Here is a 12,520-nt window from a genome sequence, read left to right as displayed (position 1 = left end):
AGGAGGCACACTCAAAAACCTCAGAGGAAGCAATGCCAGTGGTGCAGGTACAAGACCAGTCACCCTGCACAGGGAGAGAGAACAGCAGAGTCTGGTCATATTACAGGAAGCTCCTGCACAGAGACCCATTTTCATGCTGGATTACTGCAAATACACAAAGTACACCAAGATTCAAGTAAGGGCTCCTTTACATGTGCATCCATGTTTGCTGCACCGCTGAAAAGCACTCCATGGTGGATCACTTTGCAGATGCATTGACAGGCCTGCGTTAAGCTGAGGAACCTGACCTGTTGTATAATTTTTTTTTTTTTTAATTGTGGCAGGAAGTTTGGAGAGAAGATCCCCGGCTCACTGTCACTAGAAGAGGTGGATCAGGGAGTGGGTGGAACATGTAACATGTTCCTAAAGGTGAACTTATCCTTTAGGCTGCATTCACACTTGTGCGACTTGTCATGTGACTTTGGACACATAATGTTGCATGACAAGTCACAGCTCATCGTTTTCAATGGTATCTGTTCAGATCTATGCAACTTAAAGTCAAAGTGACTTTTGAAAGGGTTCTGCACTACTTTGATGCAAAGTCGCATTCCAAAGTTGCACTGGAAAGCGTGCAACTTTGGAGCCGCACAAGTGTGAATGGAACATAAAATGTTCTTTGACAGGAGAACATACAATCCACATTAATAATTATGCTACCCAATTTAGTGTGCTGTAATTTGCCCCACTCATTGCTCCTCTTGCCTGAGGCTGCTATTTTTCTGAAGCTCAAAGTAGTTACTTCCTTATTGAAAACTCACCTTCTTTTAGTCCCAAAAGCTTTGTCACTTTCTGCAATTGAAATGTGTGCATTTTAAGCCTTGATTGTATGCCTTGGCTCAGCTGGAAAGGAAGGCTGACAGTAGCTGCACACTGCACAGGCACACAGTGCTGCCAAGGGTGAAAGGATTTTCAATGGCACCTGTTCAAATCGATGTGGACTAAAGTTGCAGCAGCTTTGAAAAGGTGACTTTTGATGCAACTTTGGTACAGAGAATGTAATGTAGGATCAAAGTCGAACCAAATGTCGCTTCATAATCACACTCTACAGTTGCACCGGAAATCGTTGATTTTGGACGATTACACTACTGTGAATGGAGCCGTAAGGTTTTTGTTTTTTGCTATATTCGCAAAAGGGGCCAGCATGAAGTAATCTATCAGGACTTCATTTGGAGACTAAAGTTCCAATTTAACCACTTACCATCCTTATGCCATATATATACAGCTCCGGGACCAAGTTGTTATACCAGGAACTTGGCTGCAACTGCTGATCCTGGTTTCAGTTTTTTCAGCTGTCCAGTGAAAGTCATCTGAGCGGCTATACAGCCACCTAATCACTTTACCAGTGTTCAAAAGAGGGTCGCTGTTCCTGTGCTCTTCTGTTCCACCAGGGATCCCAGTACCACGGCGCACAGAGAAGATGGAGGAACATCTCTGATTGCCTGCCTTTTGAAGGCAGAGGTGGGGTCAGGGGTCTAATAAACTCCTGATCTCTCCATAAAGAGTACCTGTCACAAATGCAAATGCACACGTAGGGCCAGCACACATGTGTAAACGGTAACTGCACCACACGCGAGGTATTGCGATGAACGTCAATGTGAGAGCAATAATTCTAGTCTCCGAGCTCACTACTAGCTCTAAACTGGTAACCTGTAAAGGCATCTAAAGTGTCACCTTTTAGATGCCATCGTTTTTTGCCATTTCACAGGTGTGTGCAGTTTAAAATTTAAGTATGTTTCTTATCTATTTACTCAATGCAGCATCCTCTTCTTTTTTTTTTTTTTTTAATATATTTTACCAAATGGGGTTTTATATTATGTTTGTCTGCACTAAAATTAATTTAAGTGTAATTTTTCTCTGAAAATTTGCAATTGATAACTTGGCAAATATTGTGTGACATAAAAAATTGCAACAACCACCATTGTATTCTCCAGAGCCTCTGCAAATATATAATGTTTGGTTGTTCTAAGTACCGTAATCTTCTCCCAAACCAGGCTGATTTTATGTGTATGAGAAATGTCAAAATTGCCCCTGACGCCAAGTGGTTAAACAGTCAGCAGTGGCTTCTTAAAATTTTGTAAGTATAACAGGCTAGTAGGATGTAACATGGAAACTCCTTGGATTCCCCCGGGATCATTTAGCATCTGTGGCTGGGCAAAGGAAAGTCTACACTGGTCTATTTAGCCTGCTTCTTCCATTGCCTGAGTGGTATGAAAAACAATGTAAAGAACACCATGTACAGCAACCGGCTGCAAAAAATTTAAAAAAATCTAATTTTTATTAGTCTACACCAGTGGTCGGCAAGCCGCGGCTCGCGAGCCACATGCGGCTCTTTACACGCTTTAACGCGGCTCTTGTGTGCCGGGCGCCCGCTCCCCTCCCTCCTCTCGGGCGGCAGGGACTCTGCAGCGTGATCCAAAAAAAAAAACAGCCAGGGCAGCGCGCTCAAATGCAATGATTGGCCAGTCTCGCTGCCACTCACATCCTGATAGCCAGTGATTGGCTGTCAGGATGTGTGTAGGCGGAGCAGCGTGACAAACGTGAGAGGAGCTAGGCTCCTCTCACAGTCCGCCCTGAAGACCGGAACGGCGCGGGAACACGGCGAGAGGAACGCGCGGAGCAAAGGTAAGTGAATTGACACGGGGGGACTTGGCTTACTACTTGCTACTTACTTACTACTACTATATGATGCATGAATTAATATGGGGGATGAATTACTATAGGGGGGATGAATTACTATGGGGGATGAATTACTATGGGGGATGAATTACTATAGGGGGGATGAATTACTATGGGGGATGAATTACTATATGGGGGATGAATTACTATGGGGGATGAATTACTATATGGGGGATGAATTACTATGGGGGATGAATTACTATATGGGGGTTGAATTACTATGGGGGATGAATTACTATATGGGGGATGAATTACTATGGGGGATGAATTACTATAAAAACTTATTGAAACTAAAAACAGTGTACCATCCTATGTATTTTCAGTTTTAAAAATGTGGCTCTCAAAATAAATTTCAATCGTGGTTTTGGCGAGAGGTTTTCTCAGTTGAAAAAAAAGGTTGCCCACCACTCGTCTACACCAATTTTCTGGTTCCTAACCGGTTGCTATGGTTACTGCACATCCATGATCTTTGCACTTTTATAAGTAAAAATCTTATTTTAGATTGCGGGTTTGGAGTCAGACTGATATGTAGGAAGCCCTCTGACAAATGCCAACTGTTAAAGCTACCTTTTATCTGCATACAGTTGTGGATGAGAGAGTGAAGTTCTCATGAGAATACATTTGTGTTTGGCTTTCCTATTGATTAGAGTTTAGAATTTCTGAAACAATACTTCATAATTATCTGTAAGAACCACCCACACAGAAGATGCATAATGTAGCTTTACCAGCTGTTCACATATTGATTACCTATGTACCACTACCTCTAATGATATAGACAAGCTCTCTACTCCGACACAGTTATTCCTCTAGATGCCTTCTTTTGTTTCTGCTGAAAAAGAAGTTACATTTGTTAGAGAGAATATTTTTATGGAATCACTTCCAGTGCTCTGGAATCATTTTGTTGAAAGTTGTGCAAAGTATAGATACAGTTGTTCTCAAAAGTTTGCATACCCTGGCAGAATTGTGAAATGTTGGCATTGATATTGAAAAGAAGACTGATCAAAACTGTCTTTTAGTTAAGGATAGTGATCATATGAAATCATTTATTATCACATAGTTGTTTGGCTCCTGTTTAAATCATAGTGATAACAGAAATCGCCCAAATGGCCATGATCAAAAGTTTTTATACCCTGGAATGTTTGGCCTTGGTACAGACACACAAGGTGACACAGATGGGTTGAAATGGCAATTAAAGGTTAATTTCCCACATCTGTGTTTTTTTAAATTGCAATTAGTGTCAGTGTATAAATAGTCAATGAGTTTGTTAGCTCTCGCGTGGATGCACTGAGCAGGCTAGATTCTGAGCCATGGGAAGCAAAAAAAGAACTGTCAAAAGACCTGCGTATTAAGGTAATGGAACATTTTATAAAGATGGAAATGGATATAAAAAGATATCCAAAGCCTTGAATATGCCAGTCAGTACTGTTCAATCACTTATTAAGAAGTGGAATATTCAGGGATCTCTTGACACCAAGCCAAGGTCAGGTAGACCAAGAAAGATTGCAGCCACAACTGCCAGAAGAATTGTTCGGGATACAAAGAAAAACCCACAGGTAACCTGAGGAGAGATACAGGCTGCTCAGGAAAAAGACATTGTAATTGTTTCATGGAGCACAATACGATACTGTAACCAGGCTTTTTTTATGTGGCATTGTCGCAGTAAGTATATACGATAACACTTTGACATGCCTCACAGCTTCTGACACACTGTAATCTGGAGTGATAAGACAAAAATAGAGCTTTATGGTTACAGCCATAAGCGATAAGGTTGGAGAGGGGTCAACGAGGCCTATAGCGGCAAGAATACCATCCCCACTGTGAAGCATGATGGTGGCTCACTAATGTTTTGTGGTGTGTGAGCTCTAAAGGCATGAGGAATCTTGTGAAAATGCATGGCAAGATGAATGCAGCATGTTTTCAGCAAATACTGGCAGACAATTTACTCTTGGAGTTTCCAGAGTGACAATGACCCTAAGCACAAGGCCAAGTGGACCCTCTAGTGGTTATAGCATAAAGAGATGAAGGTTCTTGAGTGGCCATCAGTCTCCTGACCTGAATGTCATGGAGCCACTCTGGGGAGATCTCAAACGTGCTGTTCATGCAGGGCGACCAAAGACTTTGCATGACCTGGAGGCATTTTGCCAAGCTGCGTGGCCAGCTATACTGCTTGCAAAAATTCGGGGCCTCATAGAAAACTGTTATAAAAGACTGCATGCTGTCATTGATGCTAACGGAGGCAATGCACAGTATAAAGAAGTAAGGGTATGCAGAGTTTTGAACAGGGGTCATATCATTTGTTTTCTTGTTGCCATGTTTTGTTTTATGATTGTTCCATTCTGTTCTGACCTATAGTTGAATATGAATTCCATAAGAAATAAATTAAACGCGTTTTGGTTGCTTACTCATTTTACTGTATAGTATATTATCAGTTCTCCAAAGGTATGCAAACGTTTGAGCACAACTTTATGTATATATGCACATTGTTTCTTTTTGATTGCAAGCTCTAACGAGCAGGGCCCTTTGACTCCTCCTGTATTGAATTGTATTGTAAGAATAAGAAACCTGTGAAAACTTCACCTAATGCACATAGTGAAAATTCAAAAACGCATATACATATAAAATAATGTGATTTGATGTGTTAAAAAGTCCCCAAAAACCATACTCTTGTTAAATGGAAATAAAATGACCAGCTCTTTTGAAATCAGCAGTGCTCCACCAATGTGTTCAGATAGACTGCGCATGCACCAAATCACATCAGCCACCAAAGCAGCCAGCAAGTGTTAGAGATCAGATCTTGTATATGGTCAGATATGATATCCACTTCTTTATGCAGAATTGCTGAAGATCATCCACTCATGAAAACCACTATTAAACATCCTCAATTACCAAACAAATCTCAGAGAAAAATCCCAAAAGAGATAATTATAATGCCGTATGCTTTATTAAAAAGAAGTAAAAATAAAGGCACAAACTGTATGAACTAACATAATGTAGGTGCCAGAGGAGCTTTTAGTCTAGGGTCCCTATTTGACGTACATGCATGCCAACGAATACTAGGTAAAGATGAGAGAACCCCGGACCAGGGCAGGAAGGAACCTAATGGCTACACATCCTCCCCCAAGACTTCAGGGTAGGCCAAGAGACCCTTCCCCTCCATCCGAGTGAGAAAAAGAAATGCATACAAAAGTGCAGTGACAAACATGAAGAAAAAAAAATGGATTAAATATGTGCCTATGCCAATGCATAGGCTTGGTCCTCCTGTGGCTTGGTAACTAAAATTGCCCCAGACTTAGACAAAAGGCCTGGCACAAACAGGCTCAGTGCAGAAAAACCATTAGTGCTGTGGCCATGTGTTCATTCTTGCTGAGGGGCTCCCACACCCAAGTAACATTAAGAGCAACCCTGGGGTGCCCAACTCCCAGGAGGCACCGACACTGTGGATTCTCTGCCTTCCCAGCCCATGGCCAGATGAGGTAAACCCATTGAAATCTGGAGGAACTAGACCCCTCCAGTCTTCCTGGGGCAATTACTCCTGTGCCCCACATCCTGTGGACGCCATGGTATTTGTTCCAGCTGGTACTAGCCTTCAGAGCCCTTATACCAGCAGGGACACTCTACAGCCAGCCATTCCTGCCAAAAGGCCCCAGTAGCGCCATAGCACCCCCTACTGCACTTAAGAACAGACACTACACTTGATCTTTGCCAAAAGACAGATGAACTACTTACAGAAACATCAGGATATACAGCCATCATCATTGGCTTGAAACCATGCATACGTACTTATACATGGACCAATTTAGACAGGAGCCAGTTAACTTCCCAGCATGTTCTTGGAGTGTGTGAAGAAACCAGAGTACCTGAAGGAAGCCCCGCAAGCATAAGCAAAACATGCAGCACAGTGACTAAGTGGTTAGCACTTCTGTCCCAGACATGCTGGTAGGTTAATTTGCTTCTGTTTAAATTGTCCCTAGTATTTGTATGTACGAATGTGAGTTTGGAACCTTAGATTGCACACTCCTTAAGGGCAGGGACTAATGTGAATGTACAATATATATGTAAAGTACTGCGTCAAAGTCATATAAATACCTGAAATCAACAAATATGCAAATTCCATGCAAATGGTGTCTTGGCTGGACCCTAAGGCCCCAGTGCTGCAAGGCAGAAGTGATAACCAATGTACTAATCTTATAATTGTCACTGGATATTTGCAGTCTGACTGCAGTACCAGCACATTGCCTAGTAATTGAGTGTAATATGAAACCCTCAGTTTTTTAAGCATTTTTAGTAGCTGATTTAATCACTTACTGAGTATGCAGCTGCTTTATCTTTTAATGCTTACCTATGTTTAGTTTAGTCTGATGTAATGACCACTGCTCTGGGTTTCCAATTTCAGGGTGGCTCCGTTCACTTTCTGAATTGTATAGAACCACCCTTTCAATACACCTTAAAATATTTTTAGTTAGCCACATGAACGGTATCACTTACATTTTTTCCTTCGTATTACTATCTGTGGTAACCTGGTACAACAGTTTCCTGCTAGTGATCTGGCTGAAGTAAAAACATAATGGACTGCTATTGCATTTTGTTTATCGTAATTGCCCTTTGTGTAATGGGCCTTATTTAAGACCTAACTCATAGAAGCCATGGTTTTCATACTTTGCACTAACGATGGCCAACAAGCCTGAAACACTTTAGTAATAGGCTCTATAATATTAGGCTGTAAACCTGATCTTCTGGATGCACAGCTGGCCCAAGGGCAAAAAGGAATTATTTTAATGGTTTTGCACACTTAAATGAGCAATAAACCCTTATTTTTTGGATTTGCGATGGAAGTGAAATGTACAGGCATCTTCTGCTTTTTTTTTTTTTTCTTTCAAACAAAATGAGCTTCTGATTTGAAAAGACCCTAACAACCAATCAAATTAAAGCCTGTGGTGGAAAATGATGGTTGAAATCTTTAAAATGACTTTGTCTCTATAGTAACAAAATTTAAAGCAGACTATAAAAGAAGATGTTTAATACCAGGCTTTCTGGTGGGAGTTGAGTCAAATCTTTGCAGTCTTAGAGAGCTATGCGTGCCATTGGTATGTAACACTTCTGGGGTGTCAGTTACCTGGTCCCTTGTTAGGTGCTGCGGTTCCTTCTCCCATCTTCTACTTTACTACTGTGTTCTTTTGGTATTAAAGATTTTTTTTTTTTTTTTTTTACAGGCTACTAATAATTTTTATATTTTCTCACTGTAGCAATAGGGATACATTAAAGTTTTAATCTGTTTGCAATGATGAAGATACTTATTTTTTCACTTTATAAATTAGACTTTGGATTTTATAAATGTCAGCACCAGGCCAAATGACCAGTATTGCTACTAATATAAAAGCGTTTACAGCTAACATAAATAGGAAATTCCAGTGTTTGATTGTTTTGTGCTTATGTCTGAATTCATAGCTGGACAAAAAAGAGCAACTAAGCTATAAAAATTTAGACTGGTTAAAATTGACTGTTTTTTTTTTTTAAAAAAAAGTACCGAACAGTGAAGCCAATGTTTACTGTGCATTATTAAATGGGTTCTAAAGGCTAAATGTTTTTTTTACCTGCATGCATGCTCTCCGCTCTCTCTCTCTTTCTCCCTCTCCTCACTGGACAAAGAGGCAGCAGTGGGAGCCATTGGCTCCTGTTGCTGTCAGTGAAATCCAATGAGAAGGGAGTGGGGGCGGGATCGAGCCACGCTATGAGTGTTTTAAAGGTACACTCAGGAACGAGCCCGCAGCATCTGCCCCCTAGCAATCGGCTTGCTATGGGGGCAGACAGAGAAGGGGAGGAGCGGAGAGTGCCGGTGGGGGACCCCAAAAGAGGAGGTTCGGGGCCGCTTTGTGCCATATCATTGTACAGAGCAGGTAAGTATAACATGTTTTATTTTAATTTAAAAATTAGCTTTAGTATAGCTTTAAAGCTCAGATAGACATATTGTTTTTAAAGCTAAAATAGACATGTTTTTTGTATTTGTCAGGATTCCACTGAAACTCAACTGGATTGAAAAATTCTGACGAAACTCATAAATTGAGAAGCACTCACATTTTCTTAAATGTAATTGTAGGAATGGGAGAGGAAGAGCTAGTTGAGTGTGAAGCTCCACTCAAAACCTCTTTTTATCATTTGGGTGAAAGCAGTGATTAAGGGTTTTTATTATAATATTATTATTATTATTATACATTGATTTATATAGCACCAACAGTTTGCGCAGCACTTAACAAAATTAAGGTAGACATAACAGTTACAATACAATTTTGTACAAGAATAAACAGAGGGCCCTGCTCTTTAGAGCTTATGCTTCCTTCTGGTCCTTGGGGACATTTTCCCTCATCCTGTCACTCTGACATGACAGGATCCGAAGAGAAAGCTTTCCAATGGAAACACCAAGAAACAAGTTAAGATTTGCAGACTCTCTAAAACTTCTGTACACTGTCCAAAGCTATACAAAACATGTTCTTTCCCTTTTGGATAGGGTTGAGAAGAATTAAAATGTCTTATGGTCATTATTTCAATATGTGGCCTCATTGGGGAATTTTTTTTCTGAATGCCTGTTCCTCTGAGGCCTGGTACAAAAACCAAGGGTGTATGTACCTGATCAGAGATACATATAGTAGGAAAAAAAAACTATTTCAAAAGTTTTAACCCTTCCTGACTGTGTCCATGTCCCCAAAGGAGAGATTTCCCATCAATTCTTATTCTGACAAAAATACAGTATTTTTTTCTATTTTTTGCTAGAAAATTAAAATTTTGCTATTTTACTGTGTTCTAGATTCATATTCATTTGTATCACCACTGGTTGGTACTTTCTTCTTGGCTCTAACTCCAATATGGATTGTAGTAGCATCCAAACACCCAGCAACAAGAATTGTGCTGCATTCTGGCTGGGAGCCAGTCATTACTGCAATGCTCATTAGCAGGTATGTATCTTTCTTTTGAATTTTGTATTGCTATAGGCGAAAGGTGTTATTGTTAGATTTATTCTCTCACTCTTTGGATGATTGGATAATTAAAGCAGAGGTCCAAGAAGAACTAAAAAATATAAAACATTTTTCAGGAATGAAAAACTAAAGTCACTGGCTTTAACATAAGACTTCAACACACACACACTTATTCTAACAACATTATACCACCATTGTAAACCACAGAGCCCAGCTTGGTGATATTGAGAAGACATGCCCAGCAAACCCTATCCAGGAATCATGAAGTTTAGATGTTGGTCTCCTGAACTTGTGATGTTGGGATGAGGCATCCTGGAGTTAGGAGGGGAAGTTAGCCTGGAGATGAATAGGTGTTAGGGAAGTCAGTTTGGAGATAGGTATAGATGAATCAGAGTGACTTGCGAGCTACAGGTGTGATAATTACTAGAGGATCGCAAACATGAAACGCATAACTACAACTGTGTTGGAAATATCTACAAATATATGTTGCGCTCCTAAATACTTCTCAATAAATAATAATTAAATTATTACCATTAAATTAATTCAAATTATGATACAAATAACTAATAAAAGTGTATAAATACCAAAAAATATTTAAATAGATAGTTTCAACTAATCAATCTCCTCCAAATAAATATCAAAATAATTCCACATGAAATACTCCTCTAAAAAAATATTATACCAAGTGCTCATAAATCATCTATTAGTGACATGATGTACTTACTAATACCCTCAATTTCATTTATATTCATAATACCCTCATTTAATATAATAAAAATAGTAAACCAACTAATAACCCTCAACTAAAACGCATTTAAATGATCCCCCATAAATAAAAATAACCAAATGCTCATAAATAATTAGTAGTGATTAGTATGAATCCAAATATCATCAAAATAATAGTCCCATTGAATAAACAGTTGTTTATATATAGTGATTTGGTGCTTGTTGTCTTCAATTTGTGACTTTTGTGAATCCTTCAAATAGTGAAGATGTGCGCTCACCTCCTTTGATGCCTGCAATTAGGCTATACACGCTTTCGGTTCACTTTCCCTGGAACCTGCTAGACATATACTTTTGCTGGTAAAATTGGGAGATCCTTCCTTTAGGAGTAATGGGTGTATCCTCTGGTGGCTGATTATCCCCTCAGGGATTACACACTCCTTTTGTTATCCCAGACCTCCTAATTATCCTTTGCTTGTGTTACTCCGCATGCAGGAAGAAATAGAGGACATAGTGCTTTACCTTTTAAAACTTTTATTCCCACCATCCAAGTATTAAACTCACATTAGACAGGTTTAAATAATGCAATATCCCATTGGAAATCCTCTGCTGGCCTCTGAGTCATACACCTGCCGTCTATCGTGTTGTGCGGCTCCTCTCCGAGTGATGACGTAGCCTCTCCCCTACGCGTTACGCCTCCAATCACGTGGCTTCATCAGGGGATTGTGATGAAGCCACGTGATTGGAGGCATAACGCGTAGGGGAGGGGCTACGTCATCACTCGGAGAGGAGCCGCACAACACGATAGACGGCAGGTGTATGACTCAGAGGCCAGCAGAGGATTTCCAATGGGATATTGCGTTATTTAAACCTGTCTAATGTGAGTTTAATACTTGGATGGTGGGAATAAAAAGTTTTAAAAGGTAAAGCACTATGTCCTCTATTTCTTCCTGCATGCGGTGTAACACAAGCAGAGGATAATTAGGAGGTCTGGGATAACAAAAGGAGTGTGTAATCCCTGAGGGGATAATCAGCCACCAGAGGATACACCCATTACTCCTAAAGGAAGGATCTCCCAATTTTACCAGCAAAAGTATATGTCTAGCAGGTTCCAGGGAAAGTGAACCGAAAGCGTGTATAGCCTAATTGCAGGCATCAAAGGAGGTGAGCGCACATCTTCACTATTTGAAGGATTCACAAAAGTCACAAATTTGAAGAACAACAAGCACCAAGTCACTATATATAAACAATTGTTTATTCAATGGGACTATTATTTTGATGATATTTGGATTCATACTAATCACTACTAATTATTTATGAGCATTTGGTTATTTTTATTTATGGGGGATCATTTAAATGCGTTTTAGTTGAGGGTTATTAGTTGGTTTACTATTTTTATTATATTAAATGAGGGTATTATGAATATAAATGAAATTGAGGGTATTAGTAAGTACATCATGTCACTAATAGATGATTTATGAGCACTTGGTATAATATTTTTTTAGAGGAGTATTTCATGTGGAATTATTTTGATATTTATTTGGAGGAGATTGATTAATTGAAACTATCTATTTAAATATTTTTTGGTATTTATACACTTTTATTAGTTATTTGTATCATAATTTGAATTAATTTAATGGTAACAGTTTGGAGATAGGAAGGTGATGGGGGAGGCAGCTTGGAAATGATAAGGTGGAGGAGAAGGTGTCCTAGGGATGGGAAGGTGGTGGGGGAGGCAGATTGGAGATTTGAAAGTGGAGGAGGAGGCGGCATCTTAGAGATGGAAGGTGGCTGTCGGCCAGGGCTGGAAAGGTGGAGGTGGCCTAGAATAGGGAGGTAAATGGGAGGTGGCCTTGGAAGGGAGCGTTGGGAGAAGGAGGAGGCGGCCTGGAAATGTGAAGGGGGATGGTGTCTGGAGATGGGAAAGTAAGGGGGGGGGGAATGTAGCTTGGAGATGAGAAGATACAGGGGAAGGCATCCAAGGGATGGGAAGGTGGTGAGGGAAGCAGCTTGGAGATAATAAGGTGAAGGAGGCGTAGGAACGGGAAGGTGGAGGTGGCCTAGAAATGGGGAGGTAAATTGGGAGGTGGCCTTGAGATTAGGATGTGGAGGGT

General features: G+C 40.2%; 1 protein-coding gene across 2 annotated transcripts in view; it reads left to right on the top strand.

The window, feature by feature from the left end:
* The window catches only part of SLC41A2 (solute carrier family 41 member 2), a 148,203-nt gene that overhangs the window by 85,102 nt on the left and 50,581 nt on the right, over nucleotides 1–12,520 (top strand). For both annotated transcript variants that reach the window (XM_089651842.1, XM_089651843.1), the window contains exon 7: nucleotides 9,515–9,662. In XM_089651842.1, the coding sequence (XP_089507968.1) occupies nucleotides 9,515–9,662 (148 nt within the window). The remainder of the gene's footprint in view (nucleotides 1–9,514; nucleotides 9,663–12,520) is intronic.

The sequence above is a fragment of the Staurois parvus genome, unplaced genomic scaffold, assembly GCF_062004578.1.
Source record: "Staurois parvus isolate SC_StPar_1 unplaced genomic scaffold, SC_StPar_1.0 ptg000025l, whole genome shotgun sequence".
Classification (NCBI taxonomy): Eukaryota; Metazoa; Chordata; class Amphibia; order Anura; family Ranidae; genus Staurois; species Staurois parvus.
Note: the sequence above shows the minus strand (reverse complement) of the source record. Positions and strands in the feature narration are given on the sequence as shown.